The sequence below is a fragment of the Callithrix jacchus genome, chromosome 19 (assembly GCF_049354715.1).
Source record: "Callithrix jacchus isolate 240 chromosome 19, calJac240_pri, whole genome shotgun sequence".
Taxonomy (NCBI): Eukaryota; Metazoa; Chordata; class Mammalia; order Primates; family Cebidae; genus Callithrix; species Callithrix jacchus.
The window spans coordinates 21,218,778-21,243,137 of record NC_133520.1 but is presented as its reverse complement, the minus strand read 5'-3'; the positions used below and the strand labels follow the sequence as shown (position 1 = coordinate 21,243,137).

Sequence of the window (24,360 nt, the reverse complement as noted above, 5' to 3'; positions counted from 1 at the left end):
TCCTGGCCCCCCCCCCTTTTTTTTTTTTTGAGATAGGGTCTTGTTCTGTTGCCCGGATTGGAGTGCAGTGGCATGATTATAGCTCACCATCACCTCCAACTCATGGGCTCAAGCAGTCTTCCTGCCTCAGTCTCCTGAGTAGCTGGGATTACAGGTGTGAACTGCTACACCTGGCTAATTTTTTGTAGAGATAGGGTCTCTCTCTCTGTTACCCAGACTGGTCTCAAACTCCTGGTTTTAAGCAGTCCTCCCTCCTGGGCCTCCTAAAGTGCTGGGATTGCAGGTGTCTGGCCACCAGTGGGAAAAATATGACAAAGAGGGAGAGATTGCTAATGCAAGGGGGAACACGTATGACTGAAAGGCGTCTTCTTGAATGTGAGAGTGGGCATGACATACTGGGACACTCAGTTTCCCCGATAATAATGGGACAGGGACGCAGATGAGTGCAGGGCCGTGATGACTATGGATTCCTGGCTAGGAGATAAGACTGTTTCCATCAGGGCACCTCCCTTTCTGCCACCGCAAGAGATGGAGAGAACCTGAAGAGATGGAGAGAGTTGTGACTAAGGGTGGCTAAGGGTGTGGGGTAGATGAGCCCGCAGAGAAGCAAGTGGATTGCAGAGCCCCTTAGTGTCCATCTAGGGGTGGTGCTGGCTGACTGCCTTCCGCCTGCAGACAGCTCGCCCTGCCAGGAATTCTCAAAGGAGGCATCCATCAGAGAGCTGCATCCACTGCGAGGATATCTCCTACTTGTCTCAGTGATGTGATTTCAGGCAAAATAACTCCTCACACGTATGTTCAGATATCTTTGAGTCATTTCTCTGTTAAACCAGTGTCTGTCCCTGTGTTGTGGTTTACAAAGCAAGCATGGGTATTTTTTTCATGGGAGGATGGGATACAGTAAAGGGTCTCAATTGGTTGAAAGTAAAAGCAGTGTAATTCTTCCAGGTCCGTGACAAGAAGTTATTACCGAGGCGCGGCTGGGGCTCTCCTTGTCTATGATATCACCAGGTAATGCCAGTTCCCCATGGTGAAGGAGGCTGCTCAGTGCTCTGCAGCCTAAAAGCTGGTCTTGGTGAGGTGCCCTCCATGCAGTGTGTGCTTTGTGTGTCCGGAGACCATGGTGTGACTGGCATCCAGGAAGCCCCTTAGCCCTTCCATCTGGGGTCTCAGAGGTCTTCGAACAAGCCCCTACCACTGCTTTCCCATGTAGATAAATGTGTTTGTAAGGTTTTAGGTAGATAAAGCACTCCATCCTGTTGCATTACATTTCTTCACCTGATGCTTGGACACTTTCCTTAAGGTTCACAAAGCTTTATGTGTGGAATTTATTAGAAGCGAATTGAGATGGGGTGAGGACACAGACTCCGGGCTGAGACTGCTTGGTTCAAATCCCAGTTGCAGTCACTAGCTGGGTGGCGCTCTCAGGCCAGGTGCTTCAGCTGCCTGGGCCTTAGTTTCCTTGTCTGTAAGATGGAGTTAGTAGTAACCACATGATCCTCGTGAGGTTATTGGGAAGCTTAAATTAGTTCATGTAAAGCACTTGGATAGTAGCTATCAGTGACATACGGCAATTTAACTGAAATAAAATTTAAAATTATCTTTCTAGATTGCACTGGCCACATTTTAAGTCCTCAGTAACTACATATGGCTGGTGACTACCAGCACAGATTAGAACATTCTTATCCATGAGGAAATCCCATCTAGCAGCACTGATCTCAGTAGCACCACTTAGAAACATGTCATGTAAACGGCATCATCTGGGGGCCCTTTCTGGGAAGGAACCTGTCCGGTGAGAGGATGTCACTCAGCCTGTTCCCCCTGTCGAATCTGTGTCCCTGGAGCCAGGTGTTTGCAGAGGAGGCAGGCAGCTTCTGACTCAGCCCTTTCTGCACTTGCCCAGGCAGTGAAAGGCTCAGCCTGCTGAAGTGTGAAGTCATTAATCAGACTAACAAAATGCCATGAGAAGAACTCTGTCCTTAGACACATGAGGGCCAAAAACAGTAAGTCCGAGAGTTGGTCCTGGAGTCAGACAGACTTGGTGAAGGCCTGGCTTTGCCACTGGCTGCTGTGTGACCTAGGGCAACTTAATTAATCTCTCTGGGCCTTGGATTTCTCATTGGAAAGGGGAATAATGGCAGTCTGTGTCATGGAGTCCTTATAATCAATATTATGAAGTTCTTTAAAAGAAAGTACTAGCACATTGCAAGGATTCATTAAGTGGCAGCAGTTAGCTACGAAGTCTTGCTTACCAGAGTCTAGTGCCTTGCACATGCTAAGAGCTCAATAGATATCTGTAAAGTAAATGGAGGAACATCTGTTTCCTTTTGCCCTGTGACTGGGCAATAAAAAATGACAAAATGTCTGACTTACTTTCTCATTTTACTGGAAACAAAACGAAACAGACTCTATGGGTATGGTATATACTTGGTGCATTCATGATGTCTGAGTTACTTAAAAGTGTTGGTGAAGCGTTGAAAATGTTGAAAAGCGGTATGAATAGTGAGAATGACTGGAAAGAGTTGCTAGTTTTATAAAATACATGTATTATTTTCACAATCTTATATTACGCAGCCGAGAAACCTACAATGCGCTTACTAATTGGTTAACAGATGCCCGAATGCTAGCGAGTCAGAACATCGTGATCATCCTCTGTGGAAACAAGAAGGACCTGGATGCAGATCGTGAAGTCACCTTCTTAGAAGCCTCCAGATTTGCTCAAGAAAATGGCAAGTGACCTTTTACTTCTAACTGTTTTTCCAATGGCATATTTGAGGATAATAGCATTTCTTTGAATTAGAATTGGAATTTCGAGATTAAACTAGATTTAGGAAAAGTGGAATTTCCAATTGTTTTTACTATAAATTAGATCTCGTTAGCATATTTTTAGTATATTGCATTCTGCCTGCAGAAGTTGCTGTGATGATGAAAGCAAGGATAGTAACTTTATGTAATGACTCTGAATGTTAGAGATCTTGGGCTAAAGTGAAACTTACAACAATAATATTTTAAGGCACTAACCAAATGATGTCATTATTTTTTTAATGTATTTTGAAGGAAAGTTGGTGAAATATTAGCCCTAAATAGAAAGGGAAGCAGAAGAGGAAATACTCGGCTTATTGGCTTTATTCTACTTTTGCTAAATTTAAGTCATTTGGTTATAGGTGGTGACTTTGAAGATTTTTTGAATTTCCATATAGGATACAGGAAAATGCCACATAAAATTAATGGTTGCTTAATTAATGGATAAGAGAATGATTTTAAAAATTCAGACATTTTAAATAACTAATTTTTAGAACCAAAGACTAGAATATTCTAATAACAATATTTGATTGGACTCTAGGATTACCAAATTATATTGTAACTTGACTAGTTTCCTGCTAAGAAAATTAACATGAGAGAAATCCATATGCCATCATGACAGTGTCTAAAAAGCTATTTAGAAATCAGAAGTTTAGAATGTCAACAGAGATGAAAAGGAATTTAGATGTCCTCTAAATGAACTTATTTTTACAAGTGAGGATGCAAGAGGCTAGAGAGGCCATGGTTTGCTGAGAGAGCAAGCAGAACAGGCCTTTCTGCTGAGATGAACAAACCCCTCAGGTGGGTGGAAAGAGTATTAATGCCTATAGTATCTCTTCGTGGGCTGTATGACAAATTGCAGTATAGTCCCCTAAAAGGTGTAAGCACTTGTTGATCATATTTGTGGTGACACTCAGATCATTTGAAGAAGGACGTTGCGACTTTTCCTGAAATCGATGGCAGGGCCATTTTGGCAAGCTGGCTGCTTCCTGATGGGCTGTGATTAGCTGGGAAAGCCTGGCTGTTTGCTCAGCCCCTGCCCCAGGTTAAGTGCTAGCACATGCGAGAAGTTACTTTTCAGAAAAGGCTACAATTAGAACTTCAAAAAACACATAATGATATATATTGATTTTGGACTTACAGAAATATATGGTTTTAGGTCATAAATTTTATTTTATCTGCTCTTCTAAGAGAATGCTATACAGGCTTTTAGTAAGTGAAAATTATGATCATCTTCTAAATATGACTTTGTATTTTGTTGATGTCCATTTTAGAGCTGATGTTTTTGGAAACAAGTGCGCTAACAGGGGAGAATGTAGAAGAGGCTTTTGTACAGTGTGCAAGAAAAATACTTAACAAAATTGAATCAGGTAAAAGCATTTCCGTTCATCAACTTTTTTTCTGTATATTTTATACTCTAGCTCAGTAAATCACCTTTTGATATTTTCAGGAGTGATTTAGTAAAGAATATTCTCTCTGTACCTGCCAACCTAAAATCACCACATATGAGTTCAAAGGTCATGTTCTCCTGGCTGAGGTGATGGCACACCCTCCTTATCTGGATGGTTTCCATGGTGATGAAAGCAATGGGCACACCATGAAAGTGCTAGCTCAGCTGTGGAAGGGCAGTCAAGGTTTTCAGGGAGTGTTTGCATTTAGAACCATAGTCTTTTTTGGGTCCTTAACTAAAAGGAGGAAGAATAGGCCTTTGTCCACTCTGTCAACAGCACACTAATTCTGTTGGGCCAGTGGCCAAGTGTAAGGGAGTTACAGGTACATCGTGTAGTGTTGGTAGTTGCAGATCGGGCATCACGGAACTATGCAGTTCAGAGTAAGTTTATCTCTGAAGCTCACTGAGCATGCCTCAATTATAAAATGCCTTATTTTTGTATTTGTTGCTTCAGTAAAATTAATTTACAATAATCCTAATGTAGGCAGCTGATGAAATACTATGTAGTTGTCATTTACTAAAATAACTACATGTGGGCAGCACCTTTTAGTTTATTCATTTAAACATCTGAATGCCTATTCTTTGTCAGATGCTGGGATACAAAAATGAATAAATTACACCTTTTGCCCACCCAAGAAACTGTCTTTCATGGGAGACAGTCGAAGGATAATTATAATGTCATGAGGCTGATACAGTAATTCAGACATGCACAGGCTTAGGGTAACATGAAGAAGGGGACCTACCTCAGCCAGAAGATGGAAGAGGTGTTAGGGAGGGCTTCCAGGGGAAGGTGTTAGATGAGCTCAATCTTTCAGAATATAAGGAAGAGTACCTAGCCAGGGGAGTGAGGAGGAGGGAATAGCAGGAGAAAAGGTTGAAGAAAGGCAGGAGCCAGCCAGTCCTCATTCAGGATCTAGAACTTTATCTTGTAGCTTACCAATTCTCAACCCTGGGTGAGCACTAGAGTCACTGCGATGCATTAAAAGTTCTGATTCCAGGCCCTGCCTCTGGAGACACTGAACTATTGGGCTGAAGTATGCTGGAGGCATCAGAGTTTTTAAATGTTCACTTGTGCGATTCTAGTGTTCATCTAAGATTGAGAAGCACTGCTGCAGGTGGTCATCAGCAGGTTTGTGATGTGATCAGGTTGTAACGAGATAAATCATGTTTGCAGAGGTTATGTTGAAAACAGATTGAAGGGAGGACAGGGCTAGAGGCCAAGATACCAATTATAAGGCATTTTTTAGTAATTCTAGTAAGAGATGACTGATTAATGCCTTAAGGATGTGGAAGCAGAGATGGAGAGAGAGGTAGATCTAAGATATATTTAGGCAGTAGCATCTTATGACTCATAGGCCCACTAGTGGGACAGGGCAACTGATTCTTAGGTGGGAGAGGGTGAGGAGGAAGGGGGAGGAAGAACCAAGGGTGATGCAGTCACACTGGGGTTTCTAGACAGAGATGCGATGCAACCAGAGGAGAAGCAGGGAGTGTGAGTGAATGAAGATGGCTCTGTTGTGAACGTGCGGCCTTTGCAGTAACACTGGGACACACACATGGAGTTATCTAGTAAGCTTGGGGAAGAGTTCCTGGCTGGCAGTGTACATTTAGGAACTATCAATATATAGGAACAGCTAAAACTGTGGAAGGATTGTGATCATCCAGAGAACCGTCTGTTTAAGGAGAGCAGTGATCAACAGAACCCTGGAGACGACGGTTGAGCAGAGGAAGAGGAATCTACAAAAAGATGAAAAAGGAAATGGTTGGAAATGTGTGAAGAAAATCAAGGGAATGCAGGTGTCACTTAAACCCTAATTATAATCAAGTCAAAGGAGTGTTCGTTATGTAATGTAATAGTAACAGAGGGAAGTCTCATAAACTAAGAGCTGAAAAACACACATTGGGATGGGGAATAGAAAGTTAGTGATCACCTTGATCAAGAACAATTTTAGCAGAATTATGAAGGTAGATGATGGCTGGCTGTCCATAAGGAAGAAGTAGAGGGTAAGAAAGCAGAGTGTCCACTCCTCTCCTGAGGAAGCCCACGCTGGCCCTGTAAGGTGCAAAGGGTTAAAGTCGGGGGTGTGGGTGATGGGAGAGATTCTAGCAGTTTAAATGCTGAGGGGGAAGGAGAGAAGAATGGGCGAAGAGAGGGCAGGGAAGAAGGAGGGTGCTGGGTGAAGTAGGAGGGAGGAGAGTCGGGCCCAGGTGAAAGAGTTGAGTGTCAACAGAAGTGGACACAACATCCTTTTGTATGTTTTTTAATCAGAAAGAAAAAAAAAATTACTAAGCTTGGTACAAAAACCAAAACTGTAACATAAATCATTACAGTTGGCTTGCTGTTGAGTATTATTAAGCTCATCACATGCACGGTTGTGTTTACATGACCTTGCCATTTTATTCTTGTATCCCTTGAATGCATCAGAATAACAACTCATAAAATTTTCGAGATGTGTTTTTTCTAAGATCATCAAAATCATAAGTATCTCTAGGTGAAAAAAAATAAGGGTATAGATTAGGATTCTTCAGCCATACTTTTCATTTTTTTTAAATGGGTAATACATTTAAAATCCATTCTTTTCCTCCCCTTTTTTATATAAAATTTACCATATGATAGACAACCATGCCTTGCTTTTTTACTTACTATTATAAAACCCTTCAATACAAATCAGCATATAGTTTCTATATATACATATAATACATAACGTACACCTATATAACACATACTGTATATACTGTGTGTGTGTGATGTGTAATACAGGTTGAGTATCCCTAATCCAAAATATTCCAAAATCTGAAACATTTTAATTGCCAACACTGCCACCCAAAGGAAAAGCTCATTGGAGCATTTCAAATTTCAGATTTTTCAGATTAGGGATACTGAACTGTTAAGTATAATGCAAATATTTCAAAATCTGAAAAAATGCAAAATACTCTGGGTTCAAATATTTTAGATAAGGATCGCTCAACCTATATTTCACGTATGTGTTACCATAATTTATGTAACCAGTCTACTTTGGATATTTGGGTTGTTCCCAGTATTCTGCTATTATAAGTAATGTTAGAGTAAATAATTTTATATATATGTCTTTTTGCATGTGCATGAGTCTGTGTGTCAGACAAATGCCCAGAAGTGGAATTGCTGGGTCAAAGAACGTAAGCATCTGGGCTGTTGGTATAGAGGCTGTCACATTTTCTCCTAGTGATGGACTTCACTACAGCCATTTCCACAGCGTGTATTGTCATTCTTGGACTTTTGGCCAGTCCGATAAGTGAAAAAATGGTATCTTTGTAATTTAGTTTTAAATTAATTTATTTTATGTAAATAATATATTCACATAATTTGAAATTCAAGAAGTATGAAAGAGTATGCAGTGAAAAGTCCCCATGTTACCACCCCCTCCTGTCCCTGGCCATCCAGAACGCTGCCTCTCAATCAACCGTTCCTTATGTATCCTGCTAGAGGTATTTTGTGCCTGTGCAAGCAAACATATATATGGGTTTTTTCCCTCTGTTATTCAGAATGGTTGAATATATACACAGTATTCTGTACTTTGCTTTTTTTTTTTTTTTAATCTATTTTTGGGATTACAGAAACATAAAACCATTTTTAAAAGAATACTTGCTTGGTCCTCAGGTGAGCTGGACCCAGAAAGAATGGGCTCAGGTATTCAGTACGGAGATGCTGCCTTGAGACAGCTGAGGTCACCGCGGCGTGCACAGGCCCCAAACGCTCAGGAGTGTGGTTGTTAGGAGCCGTGGGAGAGTACACAGGTGGGTGCGGATACCTCCCTGCCCTGAGTTCCTGAAGCTGAAGTTCAGAGGCCTGTTAAAGCTTTGGGAAGCTGCATTGTGAAAAAGAGAGGATCCCAGCCACGTGCAGTGGCTCTAGTTCCAGCACTTTGGGAGGCCGAGGTCGGCAGATTACTTTAGCTCAGGAGTTTGAGACCAGTCTATCAACAGCATCATGATGAAACACCAGCTCTACAAAATAGAAAAAGTTACCCAGGCGGTGGTGGTATGCACCTCTAGTCCCAGCTACTCATGAACCTAAGACAGAAGAATTGCTTGAGCCTGGGAGGTAGAGGTTGCAGTAAGCCAAGGTTGCACCACTGCACTCCAGCCTGGGCAAAAAAAAAAAGAAAAAAGAAAAAGAGGAGAATATTCTATAAGTTAATGTTGGATGTTCTAACTGAAAGAATTTACACTCTATAGGAAATTCTCATGCTCTTGTTCAGAAAGAAAGGAAAGGCAGGCGGTGGTTGACGAGAGAGGGTGAGATACCTTGATGCCTTACATCAGTGAGGAGCCTTTCCTGGATTGATTGAGGTCTAAATGAAAGTGCCTTTTGCTAAAACAGGAGGCCCATTTACAAAATTGGCAAATGTCTCCTTTTAACTTTTTAAAGCTTCCTCTTTTTCCCCATTTACCACAGTGGACATTTTATTTATAGCCAACATCGTATAGTAGGCACAGGCAAGTATTGAAAGATGAGATATTCCCGAATTCTCTTTTAGGCTTTAAGCTATATTTACTTTTGCATCTATAATTATGCAGATTTCTAAATTGTTCTTAATATTTTTTAGGTGTTCATACAGTGGCATTTGGGACACAATCATTGGAACCTGAAGAATCTGAAGTTTTTTACCACCATCCTTTTCTACTCTGTATGGAAGGAGATCTTTATGGGGAAAAGAGAATTTGGGTGTTCTGCAAGCCAGTCGAAGTGGTGCAGCAAATCATATAAATCGAATTAAATGGACAACACCGTTAGATGTGTATGTGTATGTAAAAATTTTCTGTTCCATATTCTCCTTTTCTCTTTCAGTTTAAAACATGCTATGTACGGTATGTCCTGTAGCCCAGTGCAGCTCCACAGCATGGGATCTGATGTATGATATGATAGAATGTGGCACTAAATGCAGTTTCAGATTTTATTTTTTTTAATCCTATGAACTAAAATTGTCGATTGTGAGGTGTGCTTTTCTCGTCGTGTCGGTTATATTGCATAATTGGTTATATTTATGACCTGACATTCAAACACTCTGGCATTGATAGCCAGCGTGTTTCTTATTTAATTCTGTTTACTACAGTCTACATGGTGTTTCTGTGACCCACACTCGAAGTACTAGATCAGTAGACATTCACTGACATACCAAAATAAAATGAAAAATGGAGTTTTTCCGTGAACTTTATACTGTCCAGCTCTGTTGATTTTAAGTCATCTTCATCCAGGTCAACTGAGGAAGTGTATCTGGAGTACCTGCTCTGTTTTAGGCTAGGAAGCTAGCACTAAGGATGCTAGTACCTTTACCCAGCCTACCAAGCTACTAATTCTCTCAGCAGTTGATAAAATACAATAGACCATGCAGGCTGGGGCTGCTCATCCATTTCCAGTTTGCTGGTCTGTCTGGTCTCCCTTCTAGAAAACACATTGTTTGTACTGTGCTTTTTCTGGAATTCAGTATAATGGCACCACTGCCTGTTTTTCACATCTTTTGTTTCCTGTTCATTTTAAGGAAACCTAACTAAATCCAGTTAATATTAAAAGGACACCACTCATTAAGAAATTTCTTTATGGCTTCTGCTGACTACTTAAATGCCTTACTACAGTTATCAAGTTGACATGTTTTTAATTCATATAAGGTATAGGGTATATTGAAGTATATATTGTATTACAAAGACTTGTTCTTATATTTTAAAATGTCAATGCAAAAAATATATGGTGGAATGTTTCTTTAAAGTTGAAATGCAGTATTAAAATTCAGTCTGAAAGTTTAAAAAGCTTTCTTCACCTTATATATGTTCTTCCACTGTGACTTTTTAGTTGAAGACTAGTAAATTAACTTTTAGTTAGAAGATGTCTACTGCTTTTGTTGTTTATTTTAATCAGCAGAGCAGAGACACATAAAAACTCTGGGAAATGACTAGGATAAAAATATCCATATGTATCTGTTTTAGATATTTTGAGTTTTGCTTTTTTTTATGCCTTGAATATTTTATTTCAAAAAGTATCTGAAGCAAATTCTCAGACTGAACTACTTCTTAGACCTCACTGTAAGAGTGTTTTAGTCAACGTCTCATTTATGATAGATTTGCAAGCTGCTCGTTTTTGAACAGCTTTTTGCATGGGATAGGAGCATGTCTATTCTAACACATCAGCTTATTCAAAAGCCGGAATTTTAAAAATAAGATAAATGTAAAGTTGTTTTATAAATGATCCTGTTAATTAAACCACAGACACCATATATCCTTCTGCATCCTTTTACCAATAAAAGTTGCTGGAGAACCAAACCATGGTGGTTCTTAATAAGGCTTTGCCTTTAGGGAGAATGAGGAGGGGAGATAATTTGGTATTGTTCAGGCTAGTAATAAATGTTATGTTTCTATTTCCTACAACTCATTAAGTTTTCAGGAAGCTCTTAATTTAGATTTCTAAGAAAGTAATTATTCAGTCTTCTATAAAAGATTATGAAGACCATTTAAACTGGAGATTGTAATTTATTCTTTTACAGTCCAGGATTTAAGTGAAAATGAGAACATCACAATTTGGGAATCTGTAATGGTTTTGTCGAAAACATTACTTGTGGCTTGTTATGAGTTGCTGAATTCAAGAACATTGATTCCTAGCAGATCAATAATAGTATTTAAGGAATCTGATGCTAAAATTAGAAAGCTAAATGATTTGTAATTTGCACTGTGACATAGCAGATGATGTTTATTTTCTGTCATCTTTTTGTTTTTGGAGAGGCAAATTAGAGGTGCTTTTAAAAACCCTGTGACTTTTTAATATTTTGTGGTGCTGTTTGTGACGCATCGCTTTCCCGATCCATCTAACTGCTCATGTACATAAAATCTCAGTCTGTCCTACTTCGTGACTTGGTTACTTCCCGATTGCATTTATTTCTTTAAAGGGTTGTTTTAGAATTTTAGAGGAATTTATCTGAGAACACAAGATCTACCATTTTCAGTAGGACAAGTGATCAAGTGAGGCCACCACCCTCAAAGGTCAGAAAACACTACCTACTGATAGAAAATAATGTGGTTAGGGAATCTGTTTTTTCTTTCAAAAGAGAATTTATGTACTTTTTTCCCTTCATATATCCCCCTCATTTTCTTTCTCTTTTATTTTTATTTTTTATTTTATTTTTTTGTAGAGACACAGTCTGGCTATGTTGCCTAGGCTGGTCTCAAACTCCTGGCCTCAAGGAATCCTTCCATCTTAGCCTCCCAAAGTGCTGAGATTACAACAGGAATGAGCCACCATGCCTAGCCCACCCAGATTCTCCCTTTATATACTTGTAAAGTTTTTATAATGGAGATTTTCAAATATACACAAATATAGAGAACAGTAGTCTTACGAGCCACTCTGTCAGCCAGCTTTAACAATTGCCTACATTAGGCAATCTTGTTTTCTTTATTTTTACCCAACCTTTTCATGCTGTAGTAGTTAAAAATATTCAAGGCATCTGTCATTTCACCCAAGAATAGGTCAGGGCCGGGCACAGTGGCTCACGCCTGTAATCCCAGCACTTTGGGAGGCCAAAGTGAGTGGATCACTTGAAGTCAGGAGTTCGAGATCAGCCTAGCCAACGTAGTATAACCCTGTCTCTACTAAAAACACAAAAATTAGCCGGGCATGGTGGTGGGTGCCTATAGTCCAGCTACTCATGAGGCTGAGGCAGAATTGCTTGAACCTGGGAGGCAGAGGTTGTAGCGAGCCAAGATTACTCCACTGCTCTCCAGTCTAGGCAACAGAACAAGGCTACATCTCAAAACAATATATTAAAAATTAAAAAAAAAAAAAGGTCAGTATGCGTCTCTGACAATAGCATTTTAAAAAAATTTTATGAAATTTCTGTACCATTGGGAACTTACAAAGCCAAGGCTATTGAGGTTTTTCATATCTTGCAGTCATATAAAGTTGGTTTTCTGATATGTAGTAAAACAGCAAAATGTGTCTCTCATGAAGCATTGGAGGCAGTGACTTCCCAGCATGTGTCCAGTTGTACCCGAAGTGCTGTTCCCTAACCCAGAGGCAGTTGTACCTTTAGCAGGGACACCAGGGTCATCAGCCTGCTGTACATAGCCAGCATGGCTTTGGAGGGCTGGTACCCCTTGTGGTACTGGTTTTAAAACACTCTTGCTGATGTAATAACATGAGGTATATTTACAAATCATCTCTATAAATTTGAAGATCCCATCTTCAGAATGCTCTATTTTGAAGAAGTATTTTTCTGTAAAGGAAACATTTATCTTTGATGCATGCTTGTTGGGACCATCTGTAACTGTATATAAGGTAGGTTGAGCCACTCCTTTTTTTGTTTTTTGCTGTTGTTTGTTTTGTTTAGTTTTGTCTTCAGAGACGCAGTCTTGCTGTCACCCAGGCTGGAGTGCAGTGGCACAATCATACCTCATCACAGCCTCAGCCTCCTAGGCTCAAGCAGTTCTCCCACCTCAGCCTCCCGAGTAGCTGGGACTACAGGCATGCACCACTGCCCCTGGCTAATTTTTTTTTTCTGTTTTGTCTCCATGTTTCCTAGGCTGGTCTCAAACTTCTGGCCTAAAGCATTCCTCCCACTTTGGCCTCCCAAAGCCTTGGGATTATAGGTGTGACCCATCACACCTCGCTCTCCGTTTCTTAAACTTGCAGTAATCTCGGTGCGCACCTTCATGCCGAAGGGCTTTGTCAGGAACCTTCTATGGCAAACTCAGTGAAAACTGGATAAGCCTGTGCTCTCAAAACTCCTTTTCTAACTTCTTGATGCAATGTGTAAACTTCATTTTAAAGAAAACTAGAGTGAAGAAAATAAAGTCCTTCATTTTTTAGTATTTTACATTCTAAAATGTCATGAAAGTAATAGTTTACTAAATATTTAAGGACCAAGTAATGACATATGATGGTAAAAATGCTAATTTCTTTATGTTTGGTGGGGAGCCCTCAAATAATTTTAAACTGAATAGGAAATTGTTTAATATGATTGATTTGAGGTGAATCTACCACATTATGACCTTTTACAGAAAAGTCATCAGATTGGTTTGTGTAGCCATAAAGGTCCTACCATGCCCTTACTCTACTCTCACTTCCTGGGGAAAATAGTGCTTTTATACAACACTCGTGCACATCTCTGAAAGCCCCTGGCTTTCTCACAGTCTCTGTGGGGACTCTTGGGTTCCTCACCTGGAATGCTCCTCAGCCAGCCCTCCAAGTCTGTCGAACTGAAGGCCTGCTGTTCTTTGGGGTGTGGTGCAAAATTTCTCTGCTGCGGTGCTTTCTCTGACCTCAGCATATGCGGACACCCAGCTCCCATGATTCTCTGTCTAGACCTCCTTTCTTGGTATTGATCTCATTGATGGTTCCTTGTCCTTGTTTGTCTCCTCTACTGGGCTAAGGCCTCCCTGGGACAGGGCTGCTATGGTGTGTCTGATGCCTGGCACACAGGAGGGACTCCAGTGCTTGTGGAAAAGACAAGTGATCACAGAGCCAACCGTGTCCCTACCTCTTTCCAGGTTATCTGGGTATCGCAGGTGCAGTCTATCCACTGCAAGATCCCACTTTGCAAAATTTCCAAACAGGCAGTTAAAACCCTTTCTGCTTACTTTGTTTTTGAATATTGACTACGGTACATGTTTTACCTTCCAGGATTGATAGCTTACTAGATTTGGGCTTCATGTTTTGTTGTTAGGATTAGTATTTCTTGGGGATTCTGTCTGTGCACTCTTAGCTGGCTCTTGGCACATCTCACAGCACAGCCTGCAAACAAGCAGTTATGCCTGCTGTGTTCTCCATTTTAGCAGGATTTGATATTGTAAGAATGGGGAGCTTAGGCTTGAGAGTTGTCAGATGCATCTGAGGATATAATTGTCCATAAACCTCTGATCTAAGGCCTAGCCATGATCAGCTATTATAGTATTTTATGATGCCTCATAAATGATTAGGGGTGAAATGTGTTGAATCTCTCACTTCTGTTAATTACACACTCTCAGTTACAGTTGACAAGTCCCCATGTTGAAGCAGAGGCCGTAGCTATAATTAGATCCTGGAAACTTAGTAACTCTGCCGCCTTTTCAAAGGAGTAGAGGAGTGGCAAATAGTTTTCCTACCCTAATTTTAAGACTCACTCTTTCACCTGACGCTTAAATTCTGAATGCTATGTAGTCTGTTTACATGTGTTTCTGATTTTCCAAATTTCAGCCCTATCTGAACGATAAGAACTTGACTCCTGCACTTGGAGGGCTTCCACAGTAAGAATCTGCGGTTGCCGAGGGCTCCTTTCACTGCATCTCCCATCCCTTCTCAAAGTATAGGACTCAATGCCCACCTTTCTTTTCTTCTTTAAAAAGCATAGTGTGTCAGAGAAACACTGGATAATAGTTAGTTTAACAATAACCTATTTATAATACTATCCATTGAAATGTCTGTAATAGTAAAACCTTGAAGAGGCATAGCATATTTTACAACTGAAGAGTATTCTTATATTTAGCGATGAATTTACCCTTCAGAATGACCCATTGCAGTGGTCATAGCAGGTATTAGGCCCATCTCACAAATGAGGGGCCCGAGCTGCCCAGGCAGGGTGGCCCAAGGCCATACTTCAGGAGCAGACAGCAGCCCTGGGTGCAGGTCCCTCTGCCCGGCACAGTGGATGAGGCGCATTTTATTATGAAAATTTCAAATATGCATTTGTTTTAAAAACTGTAAACAGTTCTGATTTTAATTGGTATAGGAATATTTGCCATTAAAAAAAAATTTTTTTTTGAGACAGGGTCTCAGTGTGTCATCCAGGCAGGAGTACAATGGTGCAGTCACAGCTCACTGCAACCTCAAACTCCTGACCTCAAGCTATCCTCCCACCTCAGCCTCTCAAGTAGCTGGGACTACAGGAGCATACCACCACCCCCAGCTAATTATTTTTTTTTTTTTTAGAGATAGGCTGTCACTATTTTGCCCAGGCCAGTCTCAAACTCCTGGGCTCAAATGATCCTCCTGCCTCAGCCTCCTAAAGTGCTGGGATTACAGGCATATGCCACAGCACCCAGCTAGTACTGAATTATCTGGAGTGAGGGGTAAGCTTATATCATCATTGTGAAACCATGTTTTGATTTTAAAAATCTTGCAAGTTTGGTAGCTAGCTTTTTTTGACCCTGCTTCCAGCAAATTGAATTCAGTAAAAGTATTACAGATGAGAATTACATGAGTGAAAACGCATGCCAATTGGTTTTCAGAATGCCTGTCACAGTCTACTTGTCCTCAGCAGTTAAAGCAGTCTGGTACTGATATATTGTTGGTTAGATCTTCCTGTCATCAAGGTGAGAAGGTGCCTGTGAAGCCTTGGCAGGGAGGTGGTTCTCCACCCTACGTGATTGAATCTGCCTTTCTAGCCACAGCAGTTAGTGTGTTTATTCTGGTGGCATTCCTGTGCTGTCTGCGAATAAACTATTGACCCATGCTAGCCCTCACCTGTGCTACTCATCTCTTTTTTATTTTTATTTTTTTGAGATGGAGTCTTGCTCTGTCACCCAGGCTGGAGAGCAGTGGCCCGATCTCAGCTCACTGCAACCTTCACCTCCCAGGTTCAAGCAATTCTCCTGCCTTGGCCTCCTGAGTAGCTGGGATTACAGGCACCCATCACCACACCCAGCTAATTTTTGTATTTTTAGTAGAGACGGGGTTTCACCATGTTGATCAGGCTGGTCTTGAACTTGTGACCTCGTAATCTGCCTGCCTCAGCCTCCCAAAGTGCTGGCATTACAGGCATGAGCCACCGCGCCCAGCCCTCTATTTATTTAACTTAGTCCTTGAGCAAGAGTAGAAGAAAAACTTTATTATTCACTCATGAATTTAATCTGTAACTACTGTTATTCTACCACGGGCCATCATCCTCTTTTCCTCTTTTTTATTTCCAGGAGTCATTTTGGCTTTAAATGCTAGCCTGTTGCTCCAGACTCCTACCATCCGTATTATGTTTTAGGAAGCATCTAGTGAGTGGCCTGAAGTTTAGGCTCGGAGTCTGGTGTTTGTTCACAGGAACCTTCTGTGGGGATGATACTCTGCTCTGGTTTGTTCCATGACTAGGTGACATGCAGGTTTTGTTCCATGCCTGGGTGACATTACACAGCAAAGGAATACTTGAGCTGGGCTTCAAGGAAACATTTAGCTATGTGGTCATTGTAGAAAGCACAGATGACAAACGGGAGCTGAGTGTAAGTATCCACAAGTGAGCACGGGTCGGGGCCTGAGGGCGATGCGGAGGCAGGCCAGGTTGCCGTCCATTGTCCGTGGAGCAGCATGGGAGGCCGTCCTAGGAGGCTGTTGGCAGCAAGTATGTGCGTGGTCCACACTTCCCAGATTCTCCTCAAACACCAGACAGCAACCCGGACACAGATGAACTCCCCAATTGTTCTGAAATCCTGAAGCTCTAAAATAATGAAACAGAAATGGATGCAGCAGTTGTCGCAGGTATTAGTCAATACCTAAGTGTTAAGAACAGTAAAACATGAACTAATAGTGATGTTAATTTTCACAAAGTCTTTTTTTTTTTTTTTTTTTTTTTTTGAGACAGAGTTTCTCTCTTGTTCCACAGGCTGGAGTGCAATGGCATGATCTTGGCTCACTACAACCTCCATCTCCTGGGTTCAAACGATTTTCCTGACTCAGCCTCCTGAGTACAGGCGCTCACCATTACACCCGGCTAATTTTTATATTTTTAGTGGAGACAGGGTTTCACCATATTGGCCAGGCTGATCTCAAACTTCTGACCTCAAGTGATCCACCCACATCGGCCTCCCCGAGTGCTGGATTACAGGTATGAGCCACCGCACCTGGCCATACTGGTTTGGACCATCCGTCATTAGTAAAATCAAAAGCATGTGTGCACAGTAAAATTCCAGGCTCACCTCCCACAGCCAGCCCCTTAGCCCTTGAACCACTCGCGTGAGGACCTCAGACGCACTTCTCTGAACATCCCTTTCCATGTGAAAATACTCGAGGCAGAGTGTCCTTCCATTTGTGGGTTTCTATTTTTATTTTTGAGACAGGGTCTCACTGTGTCTCCCAGCCTGGAGTTCAGTGGTGCGATCACAGCTCACTGCAGCCTCAACCTCCTGGGCTCAAGCCATGCTGTTACCTCAAGCCTTCCAAGTTTCTGGGATGACAGTTGTGCATCACCATACCTGGCTAATTTTTTGGTTTTGTAGAGATGGAATTTCACTATGCTTCCCAGGCCAATCGCGAATTCCTGGGCTCCAGCAATCCTCCCACCTCGGCCTCCCAAAGTGCTGGCATTACAGGCGTGCACCACCGCACCTGGCCCATTTGTGTTCTTAGCATGCTCTAAGGCTGTTCCACACTTTCCTCGTTTGTGTTTCCCCCGTCGAGGTCCAGTGTATGACTAGAAGCAGGCAGTGTGGATGTGACACAATCTGACCCGTGTCCTGTACCAGATGAATGCCCTTGTTCAGTACATCTGCACACATGGATGTATCAGAAAACTTTTAGGCGTGGAATTGCTAAATCAAAGGCATACACCTTAAACATCAATAAAGCTAACTGCCCTCTGAAGAACTTGCACAGTTTACACTCCTACTTAGAGTGGGAAGCCCAACTATTTACAATGCCCAACTTTTAAAAGAGATTTAAGGTTTATATTTTGTCTTTATTAAACTTTAATGGCCATCAATTTTATGGTAGCCATGAAGACTGTGTCCTTTTATTCTACAAGTAGCCGTCGCACAGGCTTCTCGAACACCACATTATGGTGTATATGTCGTGGGAAACCCCAGCAACATGAGTCCCTGCTGTGGAAGAAAGTGGAGCAGAACCTGGGTCCAGAACAAGGGAAAGACGAAGTCAGACCTAGGGCTTTCGGAAACGCTGGATGAGCGTCAGCGGCAGTCAGAAGATGCTATACTGTGTATTTTATTGTTGGTTAACAGAATCATGTTAAAATTCTATTCCTAGAAAAGGTTCATTGCTTTGGTGAAAATCCAAGATTTATACTTTATCATCCAAAAATTGCAGAGTTTTAAATATCGTAATGTGCCTGAGTCCCATTCGAGACCAGCAGGAAGTGGAGGGGCCCCGCACTCTTCTCCTCCCTGAGGTCAGACAGTGGCATCCTGAGTAGGGGGGCTCCATGCAGGAGCCCAAATAACATTCACTTACAGGACCCCCAGATGGCTCAGTTATTAGCCTAGCTTAAGAATCACACAGCTGAGCATCTTCAGTGGGAGAGCATCTCTTTGAAGAGTGATTGAATGTATTTGTTTCTCTTGTTTTCTCTAGGATTTTTTTTAATGGTGAATGCATTCTTACGGTTTAAAAATCAAAGCCGCATGAAAAGGTGAACACTGAAGGCTCCCTCCCCATCCCATCCCTCTATTTCTTCCCCTGGCCCTGCAGGTAACCACTGGCTGGTTTGTGAATCCTCCCAGAGCTCTGAATGTAGATACAGATATTTTTATTAGTATAAATATCTTCCCCCTCTTAATGTGACAGACACCATCTTTTGTACACCTAAACCCTATCTTGGAGCTTTTTCCACTTCTCAGTACATTGAGAGCTTTCTCATTAAAGACTGCACAGGGTTCCACTTTGTGGAAATACAGTTTTCTTTAGTCAGTTTCTTACTGATGAACTGGGTCATATCCAGTTCTCTTCTGAGGTAATTGCAAAATAGCTTGGTTAATGACAGCATCCTTAATTTTTGTTTTCACTCATACTCTCCTCTCATCAGAAAAAGTAGTAATTTCCTTCCTGTTTAGTCCTTTCCCTACACATCGGCAGGAAGCATTTAGAAACTTTGATGGAGGTGAGGAGCAAATCCAACAAGGGGTGTGCAAGACCTTTTATTCACCAAACCTTTAAATCCTGCTGAAATAAATATAGGAAGACCAACCTAAACAGAGACATACTATATTTGGGGATAAAAAGACTCAATATTAGAAAGATGTTAATCCTCCAAAATTAGTCAATTCAATGCAGTTTAATAAAACTGCCAAATTGAATTTAAAATTAAAATTTGACATGCTCACTTTAAAGTTCATATTTAGAAAATAACCAAGGAAAGAGAACAAGGTGGGCATCTGGAGACTTGGCCTCCCAGATATAAAATAAACTGTAAAATGATAATAAAACAATACTGTGAGCTCAGGTGTGGACAGACTGATCTATAGAAGAGCAGCATCTGGAAACCTTCCCATGTATCTGTAGGAATTTTTTTTTTTTTAATGATGTAACACTTCATATCAGTAAAGACTGTTTACCAGATGGTGTTAAATCCATCTGCTACCCATTTGATTAAAAAAGAAAAGTTGGGCCAGGCAGGGTGGCTCATGCCTAAAATCCAAGTATTTTGGGAAGCTGAGGTCAGCAGATGGCTTAAGACCAGGCATTCGAGACCAGCCTGGGCAACATGACAAAACCCCATCTCTATAAAAAATGCAAAAATTAGTCCGGCGTGCTAGTGCACTCTTGTAGTCCCAGTTATGGAGAGACTGAGGTGGGAAGATCACCTGAGCCCAGGGAGGCTGAGGCTGCAATGAGCTGTGACTGCACCACTCCACTCCAGCCTGGGCAACAGAGTGAGCTGGTCTCAAAAAAAAAAAAAAAAGAAAGAAAAGGAAGGTTGGATTTTTACTTCATATTCACAAATAATTAACTCCAGTTGAATTAAAGAGCTAAAACCAGAAGCAAGGTTTTTCTTTTAAACCATTGGAAGACAATATTGCATTTTTTATAATCAAAGCGTAAGTCTTTCAGAAAGTCCCCCATCTATAAAGGAAAGCTTTGAGATGTGAGTATACAAATCGATACTTTCCATGAGACAAAAGATAGCATAAAGGAAAGCAATGGGCTGTGATAAAATATTCACAAAATATCAGAAGATTTCTATCAGATATAGAGAGAGACCCTAACAAGGTCAGTAAGACAAATTCACTTTAAAAAAAAAAAGGCAGTGTGCTTTTCTATATTTTTTTCCAAAATAATTTTAAAAGATTGGCAAAGCACATAAGCAGCCCATTCATCAGAGCAGTAAAGATAACTGATTAATAAGAACAAGCTGCTAACATCACTAGTAATCAGTAAGGCCAGGCACAGTTCACGCCTGACTTTGGGATCGCTTGACCCCCCAAGTTCGAGACCAGCCTAGGCAATATGACAAAACCCCATCTCTACAAAAATTAGCTGGGTGTAGTGGCACGTGCTTGTAGTCTCAGCTACTTGGGCTGAGGTGGGATGATCACTTGAGTCCAGGAGTTTGAGGCTGCAGTGAGCTATGTTTGCACTACTGCCCTCCAGCCTGGGTAACAAAATGAGACCCTATTTTAAAAAAAAAAAAATCAGTAAAATGTCAATCATCGTATTCCTGACGTTGACATACATGTATGGCTACCTTTTACAAATGTTCAGTCATACTAGACGTTTCTCAATAATTTTTTCAGCATAACAGCTCTTGGCTTCATTCATATTCCATTTTTGTTTTCAATTTCATTAATGACTGCTTTTCTTCCTTCCTTTATTCTCCTAGATGTGGGTTTATCATTCTCTGTTTACTGTGGAAGCTCAGATTATTGATCTGAAATCTTCTTTCATAATAAAAGATTTCAAATCAATAAAAGAATTTATTGCACTTGATGCAATAAATTTCCCTCTAAACACTGCATTATCTGTGCCTACATATTTTAATATGCTATAATTTCACTTTTTTCCCCTTTGAAATATTTTCTGATTTCTCTTGAGAATTCCTCTTTGGTGGTTTGAGTATGTTTAACTTCCAGGCCATTTCGGATTGTCCTGTTATCTTTCTATTACTGAATTTTAGTTCAATTCCATTATGGTCAGAAACATACTTTGTATGATTTCAGTTATTTTACGTTCGTTCAGGTTTACTTTATAAGCCAGGATATGGTGTTAGAGAATGTTCTGCGTGCTCCTGGAAGAATGTGTGTATTATGCTGATGTTGGGTGTGGTGCTCTATAAATGTCCATTACAGCCATTTGATTAATGATACTCAGTTCTTCTGTCTTGACTGATTTTCTATCTATTGATTAGTTCTATTACTGTTAGGAGTATTGAAGTCTTCAACTGTAATTGTGAATTTGTCTAGTTCTTCTTTCAGTTGTCAGATTTCCTTCACGTTTTGCCTCAGCACAATCTTGTCATGTTAGCTTTTTTCCAGTAATTCCCCTGTCCACCGTAGACATCTGCTTCCTGTCATAACCCTGCTTTCCTTGGGCGTACAGAGAATTCTATGTTCTGCTGTTCTTGCACTGTCTCATTTTTTTAGGGGTGATGCTTGCCGCACTTAGGTAAGTCCAGCAGGTTTTAGGGAGCATCACTATGCTTGTGCACTGTGGGCACAGAGGCTTATATACAGTGTAGTTCTGCTGCCAGGTGTGTATACCTTTAAACATGCTGTGTCTTCTTGGTGAATTGACTCTTTTATATAAAGACCCTCTTTATCCCTGGTAATTTCCTTTGCTCTGAAATCAATTTTGCTATTGCTTTTTTTTTTAGATTAGCATTTGAATGGTCTATTTTTATTTTTTATTTTTTTAATTTTTTGAGACAATGTCACCCAGGCTGGAGTGCAGTGGTGCAATCTCAACTCACTGCAACCTCCACCTCCCAGGTTAAACCAATTCTCATGCCTCAGTCTCCTGAGTAGCTGGGATTACAGGCATGGGCCACCACACCCGGCTAATTTTTGTATTTGTTTTTGTTGTTGTAGAGATGGGATTTCACCATGTTGTCCAGGCTGGTCTTGAATTCCTGGCCCTAAGTAATCCACCTGCTTCAGCCTCCCAAAATGCTGGGATTACAGGCAAGTGCTGGGATTACACGCCTGGCTAGGTTTATCTTTTTCTGTCCTTTACTATTAACCTATCTGTATGGCTATTTCTTATAGACATCATATGGCTGAATCATGTTTTTGAAAAATCATTCTGATACTGTCTTTTAATTGGTATATTTATACTATTTACATTTAATGTAATTATGTGTGTGGTTTCTTTTTGTTCTGTTTTTTTGTTCTTTGGCTCCCCATTTCCTGTTTTCTTTTGGGTTATTTTAACCTTTATTTTCTTTCTTTTTTTTTTTTTTTGAGACAGAATCTTACTCTGTCACCCAGGCTGGAGTGCAGTGGTGCAGTCTCGGCTCACTGCAGCCTCCACCTCCCAGGTTCAGGTGATCCTCCTGCCTCAGCCTCTGGAGTATCTGGGACTACAGGCACCCGCCACCATGCCTGGCTACTTTTTGTGTTTTTGAGATGGTTTCGCCATGTTGGCCAGGCTGGTCTTGAACACCTGGCCTCAGGTAATCCACCCATCTGGGCCTCCCAAAGTCCTGGGATTACAGACATGAGCCACCACGCCTGGCCTAGTTGAACATTTTTGGTATTTCATATTGCCTATTATGATTTTGACTATATCTTTGTATAAAGTTTTGAAAGAAAAACACCAGTCTATTTAGAACCATTTTTATCACTTAAATTTAATTAGAATCCAGAAAACTTCTCCCCAAGTGGGTCCCTTTACCTGCCCTCTTTCTGTTAAAGTTGTCTTATATATTGCATCTATATACATTGAAAACCATATCAGACGATGTTATATTTTTTGCTTTCAACAATCAAACATGTTATAAAGAACTCAAGAGGAGAATAGTCTATTATATGTTACCCAGATAGCTGCCGTTTTTGTTGCTCTTCTTCATTTCTGATGTTCTAAGTTTCCTTTCGGTGCTGTTTTTCTCTGGAGGACTGCCTGCCTTTGCCGTTCCTTTAGAACAGGCCGACCGCTGCCTGTCCTCTCCGTTTTCATGCATCTGGGAATGTCTTTATTTCACTTTCATTCCTGAGGAATGCCTTACTGGATAAGAATTCTGAATTGACAGTTATTTTCTTTCAGCATTTTAAGAAATGGGCCACTTCCTTCTGACTTCCACGGTTTCTGATGAAAATTCTGCTGTCATTCAAATTGTTGTTTCCCTATAGGTAATGCATCATTTTTCTATGGCTCTTTCAAGATGTCTTTTAGTTTTCAGCAGTTTCTGATGTGTCTGGGCATTGACTTCTTTGAATTGATCCTGTTTAGGATTTACTCAGCTTCTTGAATCTAAGATTTCAGCCATCTTGGGATTTTTTTCAGCCATTAATTATACATGTTCATCAAGCACTGCACTCTCTTATCCATCTGCGACATGACTGTGAGACCTGTCGGTATCATCCCACAGATCCCTGAAATTCTGTTCATTTTTCAGTGACTTTTTCTGTTCAGATTGGATGATTTGATCAATTTGTGTCTTTCTTTTGTCATTTCCATTCCATGGAGTCTATCCAGTGAATTATTAAAATGTTATAGTATTTTCAGTTCTAATATTTTCCTTTGGTTCTTCCTTATATTACCTCCTTACTGATCTGTTTCAGGAGTGTTTGCTTATTTGAGCTTTCTTAATATTAACTACTTGAAAGTCTATAATGGCTTCTGTTGTCTTTTCCCATTAGAATTATTTTCATGGTTTTTAGATGCCAAATAATTTGGGATTGTATTGTAAACATTTTGAATGTTACATGATGAGACGCGGCTTTTGTTTAAGTCCTATAGAAAATGTTGATATTTTTGTTTTATTATAGCAGGATAGCAGGCAATTACCTGGTGAGGTTCAGGCCAAAAACTCCAACCTTCCTTCTGTGAGTTTTGGTCCCAATGTCACTTCAGTTTTCAAAGCTTTTGCAGTGCTATTTGGATTCATCCCATATAGGCCCCATCTTGTGGTCGGCCTGAGGCCTGACAGAGCTCACCTGTAAGCTCAGTTCTCAGCTGTCTTTGGTATGACTTAGTATCATCTCTACCCTAAGCACTGTGAACAGTGTGACTAGGTGGGAGGGAGTTCATAAATAACTGCAGAGTCACTTTCTTAAGCTCTTCCCTCTCTGCTCTCTCCTCAGTACTTCCTCATTCCCTAGGGCTCCCCTTTTTTGGTTGTCTGGCCCAAAATTGCCCACTTCTGCAATTAAGCCATATCCTTCAGAGAGGAAAAGAGCACATCAGCTCAGGCCCACCTCATGGTGACACAGCTCTACTCAGTGGAGATGTGTGAGGCTCTCCC

At 40.8% G+C, this 24,360-nt stretch overlaps 1 protein-coding gene across 3 annotated transcripts in view; it reads left to right on the top strand.

Annotated features, from left to right (window-relative positions):
* RAB4A (RAB4A, member RAS oncogene family) overlaps positions 1 to 10,546 on the top strand; it is a 32,868-nt gene extending 22,322 nt beyond the window's left edge. For 2 of the 3 annotated variants that reach the window (XM_078356676.1, XM_008985291.5), the window contains 5 exons: positions 949 to 1,011; positions 2,613 to 2,729; positions 4,077 to 4,172; positions 7,890 to 8,026; positions 8,839 to 10,546. In XM_078356676.1, the coding sequence (XP_078212802.1) occupies positions 999 to 1,011; positions 2,613 to 2,729; positions 4,077 to 4,172; positions 7,890 to 8,005 (342 nt within the window). In that variant the 5' untranslated portion in view covers positions 949 to 998 and the 3' untranslated portion in view covers positions 8,006 to 8,026; positions 8,839 to 10,546. Of the gene's footprint in view, positions 1 to 948; positions 1,012 to 2,574; positions 2,730 to 4,076; positions 4,173 to 7,889; positions 8,027 to 8,838 lie in introns of all 3 variants that reach the window. The other variant, XM_002760573.7, reaches the window with a different exon arrangement.
* Positions 10,547 to 24,360: the final 13,814 nt, after the last annotated feature.